At 34.3% G+C, this 24,232-nt stretch overlaps 1 protein-coding gene across 1 annotated transcript in view; it reads right to left on the bottom strand.

Annotated features, from left to right (window-relative positions):
• The window catches only part of LOC148622495 (kelch domain-containing protein 1-like), a 36,139-nt gene extending 11,915 nt beyond the window's left edge, over window positions 1-24,224 (bottom strand). Inside the window, exons 1-5 of the mRNA XM_088572495.1 lie at window positions 23,937-24,224; window positions 16,747-16,899; window positions 2,981-3,126; window positions 2,104-2,185; window positions 510-662 (exon numbers count right to left, since the gene is read on the bottom strand). Of these exons, the coding sequence (XP_088428621.1) occupies window positions 510-662; window positions 2,104-2,185; window positions 2,981-3,126; window positions 16,747-16,899; window positions 23,937-24,150 (748 nt within the window). The 5' untranslated portion in view covers window positions 24,151-24,224. The remainder of the gene's footprint in view (window positions 1-509; window positions 663-2,103; window positions 2,186-2,980; window positions 3,127-16,746; window positions 16,900-23,936) is intronic.
• Window positions 24,225-24,232: the final 8 nt, after the last annotated feature.

Here is a 24,232-nt window from a genome sequence, read left to right as displayed (position 1 = left end):
GCTTGCTAAAAAATCTTAAAAGATATCTGAAATCTGATAGGAAACAAATAAAGATTCCAAACTTGCTGAAGAATACCTTTTTTTTTTTGGCATGGCCAAATTGTTAAATTGTTTGTCATCTGAATCATAAAAATCAGTTCCACAATAAGCTTTTTGTATAAATTCAAATTATCACATCCATTTTCCCCTTTTAGCCCCTTATTCCCCAAAATGAGTGGGGCAAAAATTTCAAAAAACTATAGAGCCCTCTGCCATGCCCCTAGGAAAAATTCATTAAAATTTCAAAATGATTAGATAAGTTTTACTCAAGTTGTCATAAATAAAGTTGGTGGATGCCAACATCAACTATGACGGTGATGACATTTTACAACCTAAAAAAGTTTTTTGCAGATGTATAAAAATGAACACTGTTAGTGAGTCTTATAAAATGTAACACTGCTACATTCCCCTTCAACTATCTGTATAGGTGTTATCTGTGATGACTTCATATATATGTTCTAAAGACTGACCTGTGTCAAAAATATGCAAATCATTCCTTCTGCTTTGTGTATCCCTGCCACCAAATATAACTAGATCTTTCTCGACAGCACATATCCCAAGGGCTGCCCTGGGTGTAGGTACACCAAGGTTTCTTTGCATAGGTTGAGACCATGTCTTATTTACTAGGAAATATAAAATACACTGATTTTTTTTAAAAATTCTGTTCAAAAATGCTCAGTAAAGTTGTACATCTATAAAATTAAATTTTTGCCAAATTCGAATGTAAACTTCATATACTAATTATTAACCTAATACCAGTAAGTATCAGGAAAAAAAACAAGGAGTCTGGAAACTATGCAGAGTTTATTGACTCCTGAACCATTAGGAAAAGAAATATAGCCACAACATTCAGGCTTGAAACAGCTCTATATTAAATTTGTTATTTGTTATTACGTAAAATATGGAACTGACCTAAATATGCAGTAAATGAAACTAGAAGCTCAAGAGAGCCTGAATCGCTCACCGTGTCAACCATTTGCTTATTTGAAAAACTTGAGGAATGAGACAGCCTAAGTTAAAATCCAATGAATAGTCAAATGCAGGAAATGCTTTTAATAGCATTTTCATGACCTGAACCAGAATTTTGCTAAAAGCAACCATTTTTTAATTACTTTCCAAAAAGTGTCTTCCGACCCCTATGTTCCAGTTTTAGTAAAGGTAAGCCATATCTATTCACAAATTTAAAATCACAGCAGTCATTTTGAGCACAATACACTAAAGAACTAATATGATTATTTTCATTAAATGATCTTAAATGGTTTTAGAGAAGATTTTCAAAGTTGTACACATGAAAAAAAAACACAAAAAAAACCCACAAAAACTGTTTCAGGGGCCATAACTCCTACATCAGTAAATGAATGGTTTTGAAAATTACAGCATAGGTCAATCTCATGATACTAAACGATATTATTCCTTTGCAAGAATTTCGCTACATCCAACGGTTTTTGCAAAAAAGTGCCTTTTGACCCCTATGTTCCTTTTCAGTAATGACAACCACATTTTTTCACAAATAAAAAATCTCAACATTCCTTTTGTGTGGGATATCCTAAGAAATAAGTATGCCAACTTTCATTGACTTCTGTACAATGATTTTAGAGAAGATTTTAAAAATTGCAAATGTGAAAAATGACCCTTCAAAAAAAGTGTTTTAGGGGCCGTAACTTCCACATTGGTCGATGAATCATTTTGAAAATTTCAGCATAGGTCCGTCTCATGATACTGAACAATATTACACCTACAAGAATTTGCTAAAGGCAACAGTTTTTGAGTTATTTGTAAAAAACTGCCTTAAGACCCCTGTGTTCTATTTTAGTATTGGTGGTCATGTTTTTTCATGGATAAAAAGTCCCAATGCTCATTGTTTCCTCATAAGGAACAATCATGCCAAGTTACAACCTAGTAGTTTAAGAGGAGAAGATTTTTGAAAATTTGTCCACAATGATGACAGTGACAGACAGCAAGTGATGGCATAAGCTCAGTTGGCCTTTGGCAAGTTGGGCTAATAAAAATGACTCAAAATGTCTGGAAAAACTTTCAAACCCTTGTTTATATATAAACATTTACCTGTGTCAAAAACAAACAGATCATTAAACCAACCAAACGAAGCTCCACCATCAGGTAGCTCATCTTCTTCATCATCTTCAGACTGCAAGTACACGTACAGTAGTAACACAAAAATGTACTTTAAAAGATGCAAGACTTTTATGAACTATGCGAAAGAAATATATTCTTGCATTTCCTGTACTGGTAATATTAGATCATTTAATAATTTTTTTCAACAAGGAGTTTCTCATGCTCATCTGGTCAAGCGGCTTTGCTTATTAATCTGTTTATTGCTGTTTTGCTGAAATGTATGGTATTATTTTTCTTTTATTTTTAATAGTCCTGACCTAAAATATGCAAGTTTTATAAGCGCTGCATTGAGACTATTTTTCGGCTACATGCTACATGGTCACATATGTTGTGCAGCTGTGATACTTATCCAAAAAAAAAATCAGTTAACTATGTCGGTCGCGTTTAAAATTTGTGGAATAAATTTGGGATTTATTCATTCTAATCAAATAAGTTACTGTATTTAATCATTTTCCATTGTAGACTAGACAATATTGCTACAAATTAGCCATTATTTATACGCAGTAAACAAAGAGATGGTTATTTGGGTCGTCAAATATTCCTACGCTGTTGCTTGTATGTCATGCGAGGACATAGAAACTAGTGATAATTTTCATTCTCACTTGACTGGCGTGAGATTGAAAATTATCATATAGCAAGATTTAAGGGATTTTAAACAAAATAGCGATAAATAAGATTATCAATCACAACTATATTCAAACGACTAATCCAAGTTATGCAGTGACTTTTGTAAACAACATTTTATTTATTGAAATGTATTTTGGTAAGACCATGAAGATATTAAATGAATAAGTAAAATTTGTCATACATCATACATATCTAAATCTGCCACATCAGATTTGGGACCAAAACCACCAAAATAATAAATATTTGTTCCAACAGAAACAGCTCCTAGTTTATCTCTTGCCGATGGAGGAGTCCCAGTTGTCTGTACTTCTTTCCAGGTCTTTGTGTCTATAATACATAAATTTTTGTATTGTTCTAATTCTTAAAGTCCTCAAAACTGCACGCAATGCTGACTAACTTGATACCCCACTCCCCTGTTTGACAACATTCACAGACATAAATTTAATTTTTATTTTTAAGTAAGGAAAGGGATTATTTGTTGGTACAGTAGATTCCTATTTGTAAGAAAAAAAATTATGCAATTAACAGAAATTATCATTTCATATGAAAATTCTTAGTATTTTCAATGTTTAAGAGAGCTATATTCTTTTCTTTTTTAAAGTAAATTTTGAAAAATATTCATGCAATAAAGAGGAATTTCATAATTTTCGGCATGGATGGGAAATGTCTTTGTTCTTCGAGTTTATATGCAATTAACATGTATGCGATTAAGTGGAATCCACTGTTGCAGTTTCTGTCAAACTGACAACCTAGAATAAATAATTTCCGTGGTACACAGTATAGCGGGAATTTATTGGCTTATCGGTATATAGAATGACATAGGCGTATGAATTTTTGGCGGCAAAAATTGTAGTGATAAATATAAAGGGGTGATACGATTAATTCTAGACTCACTTTCATACTGTGTACATCTAATTTTTCTCCGAGTGCTGGTCGACAAAATGGATCTGATGGACATAGAGACTAACGTAAAGCGTATTGTTGGAGAGGAAATTCAGGAGTCTCAAAACTAATTTTTAAGCAAACTAGATCGGATTTTTACTTCAAGATTGCAGGCGTTTGATAATTAGCATAGAGAGCGTTCAGAGGCACAGATGAGTAGACTACAAACCGACATCTTGACAGCCAATACCTATAAATTCCAGAGAAAGAGCTGTGAGGATCAGTTTAAGAAGAAGCTGAATGTGTCCCTTAAGGAAGAGGAATCTTGTTTGGAACCGTCCGATGAAAGGTCCGCGCAAGCTAAAAAAAAAAAGGATAATTGAAGGTATAGAACTTTTAAATTATCGTCAGAAACTTGTAAAAATGACGGATTCGTACGAGCATGGTTGGAGAGTAGTACAAGATACACTACAAATCCGTTGGCCGAAGATTCAGAAGACGATAGGAAGATTATGAGGGAAACAACGCATGCGGAGAGAAAGGTGAAAGCAGAGAGATCCAAAAATAAACGGCAGACTCCATATTCAAGACCTTCAACTTCTACAGATAATGCTAATAGTAGTGGTGGTGCTAAATCAACAAAGAGGCCGGGAGTGTGTTTCATCTGTTTCAGGGCACTGGCAGTTTGAATGCCCAGAGAAGAATAAGAAGTTAAATACTTTTAATAGTTTATTGTTTTTTAAAGGTGTTAATTGTAATAGCAGCTTTTTAGCTCATTTTGTTGATGAAAGTTTGATACTGAAAACTACTCACTTAAATGATTCTCACTTACCTTACCTTAAAGGTAGTATTTGTTTACTCAACCGTGAGGAATGTGATGATCAATTGACTAGGTATTTAAATACATCAAATTAATTGATCACACCTGTAGGTAAATTGAGAACGGCAAAACACAAGTGGAAACAAGCCAGAGCGACTGATTATATATTACAAGTAATAAAAAAGGGTTACGGTATACCTTTTAAACAGTTGCCGCACGGGGTGTTTTTGGGTAATAACAAATCTTCGAGAGGTAACAGGGAATTTTGTTGAAAATGAAATCCAAAAATTATTAGAAAAGGGTTGTATATCACAGGTTGATTGTAAACCTCTTGTTATTAATCTGTCAACAGTAGCTTTTAGTAGATCTAATAAGCCGAGATTAGTTTTGGATTGTAGACAATTGCATATACCAGTTTAAATTTAAATTTGAAGATGCATCAGTGGCTAGAGAATTGTTTGAAAAGGGTAATTCTCTTCTAAGATTTGATTTGAAAAGTGCATACCATCATATTGAAATAAGAGAAGAACATAAGCAATATTTAGGTTTCAGTTGGGTTATTGACGGCAAAACCAAATACTTTGTATTTAATGTTCTCCCTTTTGGTATTGCAAGTGCAGGACATATTTTTACAAAGGTTTTGAAAGAGGTTGTTAGATATTGGAGAAATGATGGTGTAAAGATGATTATGTATCTTGATGACGGCTTGGGTGGTGCCTGTGATCTTTCTTCTGCCATTAAGGCTAGTCATTATATCAGAAACAGTTTATCAGAATTCGGTTTTCTTATAGCTGAGGATAAATGCATTTGGTACAGGGATTGACACCTGTTTTTTTTCTGGCAGCAGTCCAAGGACTAGTAGATACACAATTTTTAGTAGTCCCTGAACATATTTAGTAGTCTCCTAAAAATCAAGAAGACATAAATAAGTCAACACAGCAGAGTGAGACTGTTGCATGTGTCAAACAGAGAATACTGTCAATTAGTTATAGTCTTGTTATTGTATGTACAAATACTATTTTTGCATTAAAATTGCTATATAAACCAAGTCTTTGTTGGTGTTTGCTATTGCAAGTGCCAAGGACCTAGAAAGATATATGTTTGTTGACTAGAATATTTATTCAATTTCCAAAACATTAAACCCTTAAAAGCACGAAAATTTTTCATAAAAAGTTCATATACTGCGTTGCTATCAACATCGTACTGATCATAACTAACAACCTACCAATTACGATTCCTAAAACAGTCACACAAAAATCAATAATGTAAACATTCTATATTTTAAGCGTAGGTGAAAGAAACACGTTCCAGAGGTTCATTTCTGTCGGACGGCTACAATAATACGATTCACATGACAATGAGACGCAAATTAAAAAGTCATTTTCAATACTGAATATTTACTAGTCCCGCGGACTATTTCTACCCAAAATTTCAGTAGTCCCGAACCAGTTTTAGTCGCCTCGGGCAATCAGACTAGCGGAAATGTTGATGCATGTGGTATCCTCAGCAAAACTTGATTTGGATCGGTTTGGAGTGGGATATGTATCTCGGCAAAGTTAAAATTACTCAAGAATGAGTTGACAGGTTGCTATCAATCATTGCAAAAATGCTTGATGATTTTAGTAAAGGCAAAATTTTGTACAGAGCAAAGCTAGGACAAATAATTTCTATGCAAGTAGTTTTTGGAAGTCTTGTAAGATTGAGGACAAGATAATTATACCACTGTATTGTCCTTAGAGCTAGTTGGAAGTCGCTGGTTGATTTGACAACTCAAGCTGTTGAAGAATTGAAATTTTGGCTGAATTCTGTTCGTTCTCTGAATAAGAAAGGTGCTAATCTGCACAAGTCAGATTTTCATGATTATAAGGCTTACACAGATGCCTCAGAGATAGGTTACGGAGGCTTTGTTGTGCCTTCTGAGGACAGAGATTGTTTTGAGTCGGTCTGTGACTCAAGTGATGTTCGGATGAACAGTAATCTGGTAGTGCCCAGTAATGCTTTGAATACTGTAGTAGGTAGTTGGGCAGATAATGAAAAGAATAGGAGTTCCACATGGCGTGAACTTGAGGCAGTTAACTGAACAGTAAAAAGTTCTCTACATTTGGTAACAAACAAGGTTTTACAAATAAACACAGATAATAAAAATGTAACTAGCATTGTCAATAACGGTAGAAGAAAAACTGATTTACAAGTTTTAGCTTGTGAATTGAACACATTATGTTTTGAGAATGATTTGACAATTAAGACACAATGGATATCAAGAGATCAAAATAAGCTGGCGGACAGCCTTAGTAGATACTCTGCTTGTGATGACTGGGGTATCAGTAGGGAAGTCTTCGACTACTTAGATAGATTATGGAGTGCTCATACTGTCGACAGGTTTGCCACAGATTACAATACAAAATGTAGAAGATTTAATTCTAAATTTTGGTGTAAATGTACAGAGGCAGTTGATGCTTTCAAGCAAAACTGGAAAGGGGAAATCAATTGGGTAGTACCTCCACCAAGTTTGGTTTGTAAAGTCATCAGAAAAGTTATGGAAGATAAAGCAAACGGTACCTTGATTGTCCCACTCTGGAAATCAGCACCTTTCTGGGTGTTATTATATGAATCAAATGGGAATTTTAAAAGGTTTATAAGCAGTAAAAAATTTCTGACTTTCTTATTACAGGAAGAGGTAATAACGGTTTGTTTGGGAAACAAAGGAAATTGACGATGGTTGCATTTAGAATTATTTTTGATTGAGGCATTTTTATATTTTGAACATAGTTAAACATTGAGCAGTTTGTGAAAGAAGCTGTAGAGAATAGTGGAATTAAAGATGGACATCCGTTACACAACTTGGTGAAAAGTTTTTCTACACGTTTACTTGATCCCAGAAGTAAAAATACTGACAAAAAATACTATTACGGTTTTATGAAATGAAAAAGATTTTGTATAGTACGTAGCTTTATATTTTGTGAATTTATTAGACAGTGGTGCTACATATAGTACTGTTAACCCTGCTTTATATTCTATTAAATGGGCTCACGAAATTTGTGGTCAGTTAGATCCCACAAGCAAGACCCAGTATCTTAAGATAATTTAATCCATTTACGTAGCATTTTTCAGTCTTCTGACGATTTGACAGTTGTAAGCGATCTTGTGATGATTTTATTAAGTTTCAGCGTTTTTTGCGTTTTAGTGAATTGAGTCAACTTAGATGCAGTGATGTTGCAATTAAAGAAGATTACTTGGTAATTAAAATTAGAACGAGTAAAACAAACCAATATAGAGCTGGAGACTAGGTATTGGTATCCAAGGGTCATTCTTCAGCTTGTCCTTATGCTATGTTTTTAAGATATTTAGATTTTGGCTAAAATTGATACATTTTCAGACATGTATTTGTTTCATCCTCTGTATAGATCTAAAGATAAGTGTGCATTGATTAATGTTAATAAACGTAATAATAATACCTACAGCGACCTACTCAGCAAACTTTGTAGTGGAGTTATTTGTTCTATGAGATATAGTACGGGTTTAGGGTATATTAGTATAGAGAAGACTATTTATTTAAGCTGAGTACATAAGCAGTAAAAGCTTGCCAATTATCCCAGACAAATTATTGATTGTTAGCTTAATGTTCGATAAAAAAAACAACGAAAATCAACAAAGTTGCTACACTATCCATAAGTTCCGATCACTGATGAGATTTGAAATCCCTTATGTCCCAGCACTCTTACAAAAATTTGCTTCATCAAAATGGTGGTGTAGGGTGCACATCTACACTTCATAACAATAAATTGTACAAAATAAAGGAAAAGACCACCAAGCAGTTTCACAGGAGAAGCCTCCCCAAAATTTTCTTCTGTTGAAAAGTATTGACAAATATAAGTAGGCAAAGTCCCTTATTTCTTATATAATTAATTTGATCTACACTTAAGAGATCAATGGTAAAGGAAAACTATTGAATAATGACCTTTCATTCACAATTGTCAATTTGCCATTCATCTATAGCAACATCCCTTCAGCACCTGTGTATGGAGTTTTCATAGCACAACTCGTATGTTGTGCCCGAGATTGCTGTAACTATGCAGACTTTTAAATTATGCTAGACTTCTTACAATTAAACTTCTTGATCAGGGTTATGTTGCTACAACATTGAAGTCATCACTATAGAAGTTTTATGGTCGTCATTAAGAACTTGTGGATCATTATGGTGTATCCATCTGCACCATGAAAACTTATTTGTACTATGTGCCATAGTTTTCCTTTCCTCTTTCCTCTACTCCAGACTTGACTCTTTAATAGCAACTCGGTGGGTGTTTCTAGAAAAACAGAGGATGCTTACCCTACCGGTGCACCTGGTTCATGCTTCCAGTTTTTAGTGGGGTCCAAGTTGCTCGTTCACTTTTGTTACTTTGTATGTACTATTTTAGTTTTTTTATTTACCTTTTATTTATTTTTTGGTAGTCAGGGTTTTACAATCCTCCCACAACCACCACCTGACTGGGGGGGTGTTGAGAGGTGACATGTCACAAACACTTATAATCCAAAACTACACAATACATTACATATTAAGAGTTAAATTAATGATACAATGTAAATAATAATAATAATAATAATAATAATGATAATAATGATAAATGAAGAGAAAAAAGAAAAAAAGAAAACACACACTCTCTTTCCTGCCCTTTTGATGCATATACATGTACTATAAAAAAATGTAATTGACAAATATTTATTGAATTTATAAATGAATAGAAATGAAAGCAAAAAGAATACAACAAAATTAATTCAGAAATATATATTTCGCAAAGGGGCCCAAAATTTTACATAAGTTCTGTCAGTATTCGGTTAACTTGCAATAAATAGCTCATAGGATTAGTACTGTTTAATCCTCGATATCAATCAAATCAATTTTGGAATAGTGCCTTTCAATTTGCATCAATATAAAAAAAAATTTGGCTATTATAACAAGAGGCTACCAGGAGCCTCAATTGCTAACCTGGTTGAAATTTGCCTTTCAAAGGCAATAAATTTATCAAGAAGTTGTCCAACAATTTTGACTCAAGAATTCTTTGGTAGGACTTATCATAAGGATCATTTCAACAATTGAAAGTTTCTTTTAATCTATCATAGTTTTCAAGATATTGACTGAAAACTGTAAAAAAAGAAGTTATTTTTTTCCCTTTCAAGGACAATAACTCTTACAAGGAGTCATCTGACAACTTCTATCCCAGAAGACTTTTGTAGTCCTAATAATAAGTATCATTAGAGCTATTGAAAGAATTTGGCTAAACCTAATGGTTTTGGAGACATATAAAAAATCCCCACATCAGTTCTATGCATGATACCCCAAGGAACATTCATACCAAGTTTAGTTACAATTGTTCAAGTAGTGTCAGAGGAGAAGATTTTTGAAATAAATAGCATTAAAAATAGCAAAAACCGTTGAAAAGGGGCAATAACTCCAACATGGCTTAATGGATTAAAATGAAAATTTGACCGCAGATTGATCTAATTATGCTAAACACTTTCACCCAATGTCAGAATTTAGCTAAACGTAACAGTTTTGGAGATACATTGTATATGCGAAAAATTACTGTATGACCCCTATGTTCTATTTTTAGTTACAGTGGTCATGTTTTTCGATGGATCAAAAATCCCCACATCAGTTCAATGCAAGATACTCCAAGAAACATTCATACCAAGTTTGGTTCCAATTGGTCAAGTGGTGTCAGAGGAGAAGAGTTTTGAACAAGAGGCTCCTAGGAGCCTCAATCGCCAACCTGGTTGAATTTTGCCTTTCAAAGGCAATAAATTTAACAAGAAGTTGTCCAACAATTTTGACTCAAGAAGTCTTTGGTAGGGCTTATCATAAGGATCATTTCAACAATTGAAAGTTACTTTTAATCTATCATAGTTTTCAAGATATTGACTGAAACTGTTCACAAACAAGAGGCTCCCAGAAGCCTGAATTGCTCACCTGGTTGAATTTTGCCTTTCAAGGGCAATATATTTATCAAGTAATTGTCCAACAATTTTGACTCAAGAAGACTTTGGTAAGACTTATCATAAGGATCATTTCAGCAATTGAAAGTTTCTTCCTATCTATTATAGTTTTCAAGATATTGGCTGAAAACTTAAAAAAAAAATGTCATTTTTCACCCTTTCAAGGCAAAAACTCTTCTACAATGTGTCATCTGACAACTTTTGTCCCTGAAGACTTTTGTAGTCCTAATAATGAAGATCATATCAGCTACTGAAAGAATTTGGATAAACCTAACGGTTTTGGAGATATATGCGAAAAACTACTGTCTTACCCCTATGTTCCATTTGTGGTAATAGCAGCCATTATTTTTGACAGATCAAAAATCCCCACATCAGTTCTATGCAAGATACCCCTAGGAACATTCTTACCAGTTTGATACCAATTGGTCAAGTAGAGTCAGAGGAGAAGATTTTTGAAAGAAATAACATTAAAAATAGCAAAAAACAATGAAAATGGACAATAACTGAAACATGGCTTCACAGATTAAAACGAAATTTTACCACAGATAGATCTCATCATGCTGAACACATTTACCCATGAATTTAGCTAAACCTACCAGTTTTGGAGATATATGCGAAAAACTACCGTCTTACCCCTATGTTCTATTTTTAGTAACATTGGCCGTGTTTTTCGACAGATCAAAAATCTCCACATCAGTTCTATGCAGGATACCCCTAGGAACATTTGTATAAGTTTGATTTCAATTTGTCAAGCAGTGTCAGAGGAGACGATTTTTAAAAGAAATAACAGTCTGACCCCTATGTTCTATTTTTAGCAACAGCGGCCATGTTTTTCCACAAATAAAAAATCTCCACATCAGTTCTTTGCAGGATACCCCAAGAAACATTCATACCAAGTTTGGTTCTAATTAGTCAAGTAGTTTCAAAGGAGAAGAGTTTTGTATAATTGTTAACGACGACGGACGGGAGAAGAGTTTTGTATAACTGTTAACGACGACGGACGCCAAGCGATGACAATAGCTCACATGCCCTTTGGCATGGTGAGCTAAAAATGCTTCATTTCATAGGTACATATATGTTTAAAATTAACATGGATTTGTTTGCAGCAGTAACTTTTTTTTAATAATTTTCGGTAATTTGATTATAAGTTACTAAAGCAGAAAACTTTAAAAAGAATATTCTTTAGTATTAATAATTACTGAAGTAATCAAGCACTAATTTAAAAAAACAAGAGGCTCCAAGCAGCCTGAATCGCTCACCTTCTTGAATTTTGCCTTTCAAAGGAAATAAACAAAAAATTTCCCAACAATTTTGACTAAAGTCTTTGGTATGACTATCACAAGATCTTTTCAACAATTGAAAGTTTCTTTTAATCTATCATAGTTTTCAAGATATTAACTGAAAACTATTAAAAAAAAGTCATTTTTCCCCTTTCAAGGGCAATAACTCTTACAAGGAGTCTGAAGACTTTTGTAGTCCTAATAATATGGATCATTTCAGCTATTGAAAGAATTTGGATAAACCTAACGAGTTAGGAGATATATGTGAAAAACTACTGTCTGACCCCTATGTTCTATTTTTAGTAATGGCGGCAATGTTTTTCAACAAATCAAAAATCCTCACAACAGCTCTATGCAGTATACCCCAAGGAACATTCATAACAAGTTTGGTTTCAATTGGTCAAGTTGTGTCAGAAGAGAAGATTTTGGAAAGAAATATCATTAAAAATTGCAAAAATTGTTGTAAAAGGGCAATAACTGCAACATGGCTTAACAGATTAAAACCAAAATTTGACCAGAGATAGACCTCATCATGTTGAACACTTTTACTCTGTCGGAATTTAGCTAAACAAAACGGTTTTGGAGATATACGTGAAAAACTACTGTCTGACCTCCATGTTCTATATTTAGTAATGGTGGCAATGTTTTTTGACGAATCAAGAATCCCCACATCAGTTCTATGCAGGATACCCCATGGAATGTTTATACCAAATTAAGCCCTAATCAGTCAAGTAGTTTCAGAGGAGAAGAGTTATGTGTAATTGTTAACGACGACAACGAACACCAAGTGATGACAATAGCTCACATGGCCTTTGGCCAGGTAAGCTTAAAATGAGATTAATAAACTTATTTTTCTCAGTGAGTCCTGATAGAATCTGTTTTTTGCTGAAGGTAAAATCAGCATCATAATTTCTTATATTTTGTTGAGAAGTCAGCCAAATGTTATATGTGATGTAGCAATCACAAACTAGAGGCTCAAGAGAACCTGAATCGCTCACCTGTTTAACCATTTGCTTATTTAAAAACTTGAGGAATAAGACAGGCTAAGTTAAAATCAACTAAATTGTTAAATACAGGAAATGCTTTTCATAGCATTTTCATGACCTGAACCAGAATTTTGCTAAAGGCAACAATTTCTGAATTTTTTTCAAAAACCTGTCTTATGACTAGTGGTGTTCTGATGATCGGTTTAAGTCGCAAATCAGTTGGTTTAGGTCAGCGATGTCGATAATCGATTGGAAAGTTGCTCAATCGATTGCCGTCGCAAATTTCCAGATTTCCGTTAGTTCCACTCCCGATCCGTAACTGCGTTTAAAATTAGTAAAAACATGGCTGACGACAACAACAACGTGGTTGTTGTGGATGAAAATGAGAAAGATAATAACGATATTGAAGTTTCGATGGAAAGTGATCCGGATTTAGAAAAAAATATCTTTGCACACCGGCCTCATCTGTATCTAGTGAAAGGGTATTTAGCTTAGCTGGGCAGGCTGTAAGCAAAAAGAAAGCAAGAATGCACTCATCAAATGTAGACATGCAAATTTTTCAGAGGAAAAACATGGAGAGATATTGGAAGTGAAAGGAAATTTTGCAGAAGAGTGATAACATTCTAGTCATTCTATATGTTTATGTTAATTAATTTTATTTTGTTTATTGTCATGCTAAAGAGAAAATGACATTTATGAGGGTTGTTATTAAACATATTAACAGTATTATGTATTACTTGCAAACATGTATTGACTATTGACTACCAACTGCAATACTGCATAAGTGGTGTTACAACAACCAGGAACTGACTATTCTTCTGGCTTGTTCGCTCAAATTTTAAGTGTTCATTGTGTTGTCCGTCCGTCTGTTTGTCCTACATTTGTATCCACAACTCCTCCTAACCTACTGAATTGAATTTGATGAAACTTTCAGAGAATCCCCATGATGTCATTGGGCACCTCCTATTTTAGAATTTCATCTGACCAATTTTTGGGGTTTCCAATAGCAAAACATGGACATTGCCATTCATTGTGATAGGGAGTAACAGTATGCCATCCACAACACCTCCTAAACTACTGAATAGAATTTGATGAAACTTTTAGAGAATCTTTATTTTATAATGCTGTTGTTCACTTCCTATTTTAGATTTTGATCTTACTAACAGTTGGGGTTACCCATACCAAAACATGGACTTTGCCATTCATTGTGATAGGGGATACCAGTATGCAATCCGCAATTACTCCTAAACCACTGAATGGAATTTAATGAAACTTTCAGGGAATCTTTATTACATAATTCCATGATGCACCTGCGAATTAAATTTTGATCTTGCCAACTGTTGGGCGAAGTGCCACTGATGAATCTGGTGACTTTCTCCAGAAGTCAAAACAAGTGTCAAGGTGTTCATATTTTTTTTTGCAATGATCTTTATCAACCTCTGTATTTACTTAGTGTATTTGGGTAACTTGGTAAATTTAAAATGTAAAACAGTGCTCCAAGACATATCCAATAGGCAATAGCTTTACAATCTGTTTCGTACAGTTAGCTTTATAGACTTAAGTATGTAGTTTTGTTTTTTTTTTTTATAAAAAAAAGGCCAAGCCATAAAGAGGCCTATTGGACATGTTTCGTCCTCTGTGTTAATGACCCATGCAGTGCATTCAGGACTCATCAGTTAGAAATGCACCATTAACTAGAGTCAACCAAATAAAAGAAGTGTAACAGAGTTAGTAGTAACATGCAACCAAACAGGGCATGCAAAAAAACTTTATAAAGACACAGTAGTTTTTTTTTTTTTATTTTTAAGTGCATTCTGCATTAAAACTGAGATTTAATCAAATTTTGCTAAAGTCTTCTTTAAGTAAATACTTCTATGTGCATGTTAAAATTATATTTTTGGGGGTTTATTGAAATTTGAAAGACAGTTTAAAAACTACTGTGACTTTAAACAAAAGAAATACACAATAACAGCCAGCAAATGTGTGCAAACCTAGTTTTCTATTATGACTAATAATTTAACCGATAGAGAGAGATAATCAGTCGATTGAGGCCAACCAATAGTAATAGATAATCGGTTGGTGTTTTCAACCGATTGCACAACACTACTTATGACCCCTAAGTTCCATTATTTAGTACAGGCAGCCATATCTATTCACGGATTAAAAATCACAACAGTCATTTTGAGCACATTACACTAAGAACTATTATGCTTATTTTCATTCAATGATCTTAAATGGTTTTAGAGAAGAAGATTTTCAAAGTTGTATATGTGAAAAAAAAAAAAAACAACAAAAAAACTGTTTCAGGGGTTGTAACTCCTACATTAGTCAATGAATGTATTTTGAAAATTTCGGCACAGATCCTTCTCATGATGCTTATCAATTTCACTCATGCCAGAAATTTGCTAAAGGCAATGGTTTTCAAGTTATTTGCAAAAAACTGCAATATGACCCCTATATTCTATTTTTGGTAACAGCGGTCATGTTTTTTCATGGATCAAAAATCCCAGCGAACATTTTGTGCAGAACACCCTAAGGAACAATCATGCAAAGTTTAAAACCTGTCAGTCCAGTAGTTTCAGAGTAGAAGATTTTTTACAATTTGTCCATATCGATGACATCGATGACAGACGCCAAGTGATGGCATAAGCTCACTAGGTATTTGACCAGGTGAGCTAAAAAGATGTTCTAAAATTTCTTCTTCCATGCCACAGAAAGAACATAAATTTGTGACTTTAAGTTTGATCTTGTATAGAACAGAATTTGTTGGCAATACCCTAAGTAACAACTTATACTGAAAGTTTTTTAGATAAGTATCTATACAACATTTTTTCATAATTACAAAATATCTTGACAAATCAATAAGTTCAGTTTCAAGAATATTTTCCCATTTCAGCAATTTCTCTTGAAGTTTGACAAATACCTGATTCACAAGATCCCTATATATAAATTTCAGCTTTACATTTACTGAAGTACCCTACCGGTGCACCTGGTCCATGCTCCCAGTTTTTAGTGGATTCCGAGTTGCTCATTTACTTGTCACTTTGTATGCACTATTTTAGTTACTTTACGTTTTTTGTTGTGTCTGTTTTGCATGTCTGGTCTTTGTCCCTGGATTACATTTTTTTATTTCCACTACAGTCTAGGTTCCCTTGATTACTCTTTTAACCAAAATGGCAGTGCAGTATGCACATCTACACTTCAAAACACCAAAGCCCTCCAAATATGGTAAAAATCCAAAAACCATGGTTTCAGCCTTTCAGAATAAGAGTTCACAAGGTCTTCTATGGTTAAGAAATGTTGAATAAAAGACAATGTCCCTAAACTCTTTCATGGTTTTTAATCAAAATGGTGGCAGTGTTACAAAACAAAACCAAGCAATTCATCAGGTTAAAATTTTTAAAAGATTTGCCTTTCAAAGAATGACCAAGAAAACCTAGAAATACAGTGAATTCACATAAAAACCCCCCTACACTAAATGAAGTCAATTGTAAAACACTTAAGTTCAATTATCTCCCTTTGCTGTCCTCTGACAGTAGTTATCTTCCTTTATGCACAAATAAATATAATACCAAATCTTCTTATAATTTTTTCCCATAAAACCTGAGCAGTTTGGGAAAAGTTGCACTTGTGAGGTTTTAAAATTTAAACCTGCAAAGTGAATTACTGGTATCTCCTTTCGAAGTCCTTCACCTTCATGCACATCTACATGAGATGCCTAACCATTAGATAAAGTTTCAACTAATCCCTTGAACCGTTTATAAGATGTTGCCTTTATTACAAATGTTGGCAGATGAATTAACGGATGGGGAGCCCTTTTTACTACCGAACTTTGCATGTTGAGAGGAGTAAAAAAAATTGAGAAGAACAGCCACAAAACTGTTTACTAGGTAAGGTCCAGCATCCAAAAAATAATCTACTGGGTGAGGTCCCAGCATCCACAAAACTGTCTTCTGGGTGAGATCCTAAGATTTTCATACTGTACCTATATTGTACTCATATATAACATCAAACCAGCCAGACATTTGACTCAGGCCTCCAAACAAAAAGAGTGAATTATCAACAGCAACCAAACTGGCACAAGAACGTGGTGATGGGACTGTTCCTTTAACCTCACACTTTTTCCATTTAGATGTGCCTAAAATGAAAAGTTTATATTCAGCAGACAATAAAATTGATTGTACAGAAATTTATTGATAGCAGTGAAGTCAAGTCATATGCTTGCAATAAAACTTTTATAAGATAACATGAACAAAAGGATGGACAACGTGCTTTCTATAAATCCCAGGGTATGAAAAATTAAAATCAAAAGCCTACATCAAAAGAAATATACAATTCCCAATGTCATGGCATGTTGGCATTTTTCCCACATTTGTATGAATAAGTCCTATAACTCAAAAATGTAAAATCCAAAATATATAAATTCAGAAAACTTACAAATAAACTTTTTAACAAAGTTTCATGAAAATTACTAGAAGCATTTTCAGGTTAAAGTGCAAACATACATGTAGAAAGACGAGCGTATAATGTTTATTCATTGAAATTTGAAATTGCTAAATGCAATTTGGAGCCAGGAGGTATAACAATTATAAAACATATATATTTAGAATTATCTCTATTGTCAGATAAGCTAAATGCCCACAAAGGGCAAAGAAATCTGAACAAAATTCATCTCGTGGTGTCAAAGCAGTGGGGACCACAATACATCACATTTATATATGTTCAATGCAGAAAAACTATCAAAGTCCCATAACTCCTGTAAAATTTGTCTAATTGAAATGGCACTGCAGTACAATCAACTAAGGATGGTGCCTAACAAGCTAAAGAAACTTGAAAAAAATATCTATTTTGCAGTTTCACGGGGGTTGTGTCCAAAATATCATTGTTGACAGACAGAAGGATGGACAGATTAACAACTATTACATTAAAATAAGACAAGATATTTTTTTTTCTTCAAAATACTGACTTGTGAAGGCAAAAGCGTTCAGCAATGTACATGTATAGCACAGTATGATTTCCATTAATGAAAGCCTTTCAAAAAATGTGTGTTCACCCCAAAGAGAATGACATAAATGTATTGATTTCTTTTAAGTTATTAATAAGAGGCACCCAGGAGCCTGAAACACTCACCTGATAAAAGTCTGTCTTTCAAGGGAAATAAATTTGACAAGGAGGTGTCCAACATTTTTGACTCAAGAAGACGTTGGTAGGACTATCATTAGGATCATTTCAACAATAGAAAGTTTCTTTCTTTTAGTTTAAAGATATTGGCTGAAAACTAAAAAAAAACTGTCATTTTTCACCTTTCAAGGGCAATAACTCTTACAGGAGTCACCTGACAATTTTGATCCCTGATGACTTTTGAAGGCCTTATAAGGGTCATTTCAGCTATAGAAATAATTTTGCTAAACCTAATGGTTTAAGAGATACTTGTGAAAAACTATTATCTGACACCTTTGTTCTATTTTCAGTCACAGCAGCTATGTTTTTTGATGGATCAAAAATCCCCACAACAGTTCTATGCATGATACCCTAAGGAACATTCATACCAAGTTGGTTCCAATTGGTCAGGTGGTGTCAGAGGAGAAGATTTTTGAAAGAAATAACATTCAAAATAGCAAAACAATGTCGAAAAAGGGCAATAATACTGACATGGCTTGACGTATTAAAATGAAAATTTGACCACAGATAGATCTCATCATGCTGAACACTTTCACAACAAATCAGAACGGTTTTGGAGATATATGCGAAAAATTACTGTATGACCCCTATGTTCTATTTTTAGTAACAGTGGCCATGTTTTTCAACAGATCAAAAATCCCAACACCAATTCTATGCAAGATACCCCAAGGAACATTCATACCAAATTTAGTTCAAATTGGTCAAGTAGTGTCAGAGGAGAAGAGTTTTGAAAAATTGTTAACGACAACGACGGACGTCAAGTGATGGCAATAGCTCACATGGCCTTCGGCGAGGTGAGCTAAAAAGAAGACACTGAATAATTACATGCAAGTGTAGCTATCTTGAACCAGATTAGCCAGCAGTACACATTTAACGCTAGTAGTTATTAAATCCAGCATTCAGTGTTACATGTAAGTGATAAACATTCCATTCTTACATTAATAAATCTCATATGATATGATTCAAATCTTTTAAACCATTCAGCACCCAACAGAAGACTGCTATCATAAATAAATATTGTGGTTTTTATTTGTTTAACAATGTCATCAAGAGTATTAACATTAATCATCTGGACATAGAACTTTTTTTTTTAGAAAAAAAAAATAATCCAAGTTTAAAACAAAAACATATGTCTCCTTCTGTTCAAAGAGGTATAACTCCAACAAAATTCAGTGGAAAATAAATTCCTAGAAATATGCACAAGTAAATGTCATGTCCAAACTTCCTACAAAGGTTCATGAAATTTTGTTTAGTAGTGTCTGCAGAGTTGTGCTTACAAAAGAATTACGGACAGACAGAAAGATGGACAGGGCAAAATAATGTCTCCCATAGTAGGCCTTTTTCATAACCTGACGACCTGTGCAGGTCCGGGTGACAAAAGAATAGGCCTGCAGCAGCGCTAAGCTTGTCGTAAAAGGCAACTTAATAGTGCCCACTGAGCAACTGGGTTGTGTGCCCCAGGTGGTGGAATGGGGTACCCCTGATGTGTTACATGCTGGGGTTGTCAGGCTATAATACGGAAAACCCGACCACAAACCATAGAGGTGCACCGTGTTGGGAAAGATGCCACGTTCTTTACACTTTAAAGAACCCTACTGTGGTATTCTCCCGGAGTAGGAACCATAGGGCTCCGCCACAGGAGGCTAAATTGCCTGAATCTACCCACCTCTCCCTATTTCCAGTGGCAATCAAAATTTGTCAACCCCATTATCCTTGTGTCCCATCCCATTTTTCATTTCATCATTTCATGTTCATTTTATCATCCACTTCATGTTCATCGTCTGAAAATAGCTGAAATATTGCTACTCGGGGGTTAAACCCCAACAAACAAACTAACAAAATCATAACCCAACTACAATTCAGTTTTTTTAAATTTTGAGCAACAGAAGTAATTCTCCAACCCAACAGATTGCACTGTCTGATTGGATCAATGTACAGCAAATCAAATACATGTATTAGACTTATTGTCCAGTACAGAAAGAGACATACCATGACTAATCACTGACATATGGGTAAACCACTAGTGGTAACCCAGTTTTTTAATCCAAATAAATAGTTCCCAAGTTTTTAAAAATTTTGAATGGTAGGCTATGCCCAACAACTTCAAAAAAGAACTTGCAGAAACCTTAAGAAATAATAATGTTATTGGCTACCACTTTAAGGGTGGTGTACCACCATCGATGCCTGCTCTCAAATTTGGCTAAGACAGTAAATATATACATTCATAGGCATGTTTCATTGCATATTTTTTTTCCACATTGGCCAGCTTTTAAAAAGTAAACAGATTTGTTCGATGTGTCATAGTTTTCCTTTCCTCTACCACGGCCTTGACTTTTTATGAGCAACTTGGTGGGTGTTTCTAGAAAAGCAAAGGACACTTACCCTACCAGTGCACCTGCTCCATGCTCCCAGTTTTCAGTGGAGTTCAAGTTGCTCATTTGCTTTTGTTAGTTTGTATGTATGATTTTAGTAACTTTATGTTCTTTGTTGTGTATGTCGGTTTTCCATGTCTGGTCTTTGCCCTGGATAACAATCTTTTGATTATCGCTATAACCTTGGTTCCCTTGATTACTCTTTAAGTCCACAGCATTTTTCCGCAGCCCAAAAGTCAGGAATTTGTGGCCTCTGTAGGTCTAATTTTTTTGCAGTTTACTTTATGTTGCTGGAGAATATGGAGGCAATTTTCTCGCTTTACCTGTGTATAATGTTGTTTTGGGGACAGCTGCAGCCTGCCCAGTGGTGTGAGGGTTACCTCATTGTTAATTGAAGATGCATGGGTGACATTTTTCATTATGGTGGGGTTGTTGCCTCTGATAAATTCACCATGTCCATTCTCTTTATATTTTGTGCATTACTGGTAAGCTGGAAGACATTCAGTGTTCTAGGATTTTTTTTTAAATGTTACTAGGTTTTCATAGGACAACTCTACACGGAAATTCCGAAAAAAAATGTCTGCATTCCTAACTCTGAGCAATTCTTAGAACTTTTTAACTGTTTTTTTTTTTTTCATGGGTTGCCATACCCTGTAAAAATAAAAAAGCACACTCCTTATCTCTGGTTATAATTAAGTACATTGTACATGTATACTAGGCTGAGTAATTACTATTTCCCATTGGGCAAAGAAAGTATGATACACAGTGTCAGTATTATAGTGGTACCCTCCTGTTTCAACAATCTGAAAAGTGTGTGCAAAATAGTATTGTTGTGGATTCATTACCAAGGATTAATGCCTTACGTAAATGAATAGCTGATAGAAAACAGAAAGAAATTTGTCTTCTGCCTTTCTAAACAGGATTAATCCTGTATCAATTAACTAGCTAATCTTCATAGATTTTTATTTTTTTTTCTGACATAAGTATCTGGTTTCAAGGTACCAAAATGAAGATTAAGAACCAATGATGTACATGTAGCACATCCATATATGGTATTACTTCGGGTTTCCATTTTTGTACATTAAACATATCATCATGAAAACAATCTTAAACCTTATTTACTTGTTTTAATTGTAAATAAACTTAATAGGGTTTTATATGTATAAAAATGAATGATAGTAAAGAGGTAACTTAGAAGGGATGTTTTTCTTTTAAAGTTACATGTGCACATGATATCCATTGATTAGCAATAAACATATGTGTAACTTAACAAACTATGTGGCATTGCTTTTACCAATAGAAAAAATTATATGCCTTGTGTATTTTAAAATCAACCTCTATACTACTCTCAGCAACATTTGTTTCTCTAACACGCAAGTTCGACCCGAGTGAAACTCAGTGTTACACCGACATTTTGAGTGTTTACCACCAAGATTCCACCTTGCCAACACTAATCGTTTGTATATTGCAATAGTCATAATATTCAATGAGGCATAACGGGGAATTCATTGTAACACAATATGTATATTGTGTTTCTGTTTCTCAGGTACATTTAATTCGGACCACTCCATTTAAAATAAAAAAATTAGTCATGTCATTAAAAATTCGGCATCATCTATTTTTTATATATTTTGTATATGTTTTTCATTTGTTGATGTGTTGTTTTTTTATTTACAGTTACGTCCAATGAGTGGGAGATATCATGTAGAAATATTATATCGTATTTTCATCAAATAATAATGCAATCTTTTTATATTTCAATTTTGCACTTGTAAATTGATAATTACTATTTATAAATATAAATAAAACACTTTGAAAGCATTCATTTTTTGTAATTTGATTCGAGTGACAGACTTGTAAAAAGTCTGGTGAAGCTTTTAGTTTTTGATAGTTTTAATAATTGAATGACTTTTCTAGAAATAAAAGAAACTAATTATAGGTCCCAAGATAATGTGTACATATTTGTTTGTTGGGGTTTAACGTCCGAGCAGCAATATTTCGGCCATATTCAGACGATGAAAATGAAATCGATGATAAAATGAACATGAAATGATGATGACAGGAAAAAGTGATGGGACAAAAGGACAATGGGGTCGACAAATTTTGATTGCCACTGGAAATAGGGAAAGGTGAGTAGGGTCGGGCAATTTAGCCTCCTGTGGCAGAACCCTATGGTTCCTACTCCGGGAGAATACCACAGTAGGGTTCTTTAACGTGCGAGGAACGTGGCATCTTTCCCAACACGGTGCACCACTATGGTTTGCGGTCAGGTTTTCCATATTATAGCCTGACAACCCCAGCATGTAACACGCCAGGGGTTCCCCATTCCACCACCTGGGGCACACAACCCAGTTGCTCTGTGGGCAGAGTGCCCTAGCCCCCGGCTAAGGTTCTGAGCACTATTTAGTCGCCTTTTACGACAAGCTTAGCGCTGCTGCAGGCCTATTCTTTTAACACCTGGACCTGCACGGGGCATAATGTGTACATGAGAATTGTTTTCATTGGTCGCTGAGTGTACATTTTTTGTAGTGTACATATAAATCAAGGGCCTCAAAGATAACAAGAAAATAAAAAGATCAGTATTTTCAGCAAGTATGGATGACTGCCAAAAATTAGCAGCTGCAGGTGTAATTTTCATTCATTTCATTCATTAAAAATGTCATAATCTGATTTCCTTTCATACTGATTCTAGTAATTACATGTTCCCTTCATAAAATCCTGGATCCGCCCAGATAATAATAATTTGACCCTAATTACAGGCCTGTAGTACATGTTTTGTATTTTCTTTATTATGGTTCTTACATGAAAGAACAAGAACAGAATACATGTACATGCAGCAATACTTCAAGCCCTGTTCTAAGACTAAGATAGAAGTTACTCCTACAACGCAAGAGGTTGGAATTCCGTTCCTCCATACCCCAACCTTCCGAGCACCATATTGCATAACGCTCGTTCCGCCATCGTTTTCCGGCAGAATTATAGTAAACTATTTTCCATTTAAAACGTTTTATACAGTTTCTTTACCATTACTCGGGCGAAGGTGACTAAAGAAAAACAATGACCTACCTGATGAGAAAATCGAGCAATCGCGGAAATCCTTTGTAAAGCAAATAAAATGATTTTCATATTTGGTTTTTAGCTTTTTGAGTGTGTAATTCCAGTTCATAAAATTACTGATTTTAAAATTTGCGAAATGAACAAATCAAATTAACTAACGAATTGCCTTTACCAACTTTAAAAGTTCTTTTTTGTCAAAAATAAATTGTATTCCATAAAATTAGTGACCTAATTCAAAATTGCTGGTCATTTTGACAACTGTCTTCATTACAAGTATTTCCTAGTTATTTAACAAATATCTATTATTTTTATAGTTTGATTTCCAGTAGGTTAAACTTCTTTTATGTAAATAAATTACATAAAGTATTTTAAAACACATATAGCTAATTAACATTTGCGGTGGCTTTCAATGTGTCAGATGCTTGAGGTTAGGATGGCACCAAGTGAGAAAATTGCTTGCCAGACAACCTCTAGCATTGCAGGAGCAAGATAGAAGTGACTCAGCTCAAGGAGTTAAATATAGTATATATAAATCCTTGCTCAGCTCCAAAGAAAAAAGTGGTACCTATGTCAAAGGCCAGTAGGTCATTGGTTTCTTCTGGTTCGGATTTAGACTGTAAAACACCACCGAAAATGTAAAAGGATTTATCATGTCCACAGCAACACTGGCCTTCTCTTGCAGGAAAGTGATTGTTCGATGTTGCTTTTTTCCAGCTAACAGTAATGTTGTTAGGTAATGATTCTGCATATGTAACACTTTGACTACTTTCGTTCCCCATATTTTTCGAATCACTCAAAGTTGTTTTAACTGTGAACACAGTACAGTGTCTTATTTCCCGCGTGATCTGTTACCCTAAAACG

Source organism: Perna viridis, chromosome 3 (genome assembly GCF_037379345.1).
Source record: "Perna viridis isolate PV_CMFRI_1.1 ecotype Kerala chromosome 3, ASM3737934v1, whole genome shotgun sequence".
Classification (NCBI taxonomy): domain Eukaryota; kingdom Metazoa; phylum Mollusca; class Bivalvia; order Mytilida; family Mytilidae; genus Perna; species Perna viridis.
The sequence above is the reverse complement of the archived record's forward strand: the minus strand, read 5'-3'. Positions and strand labels throughout refer to the sequence as shown.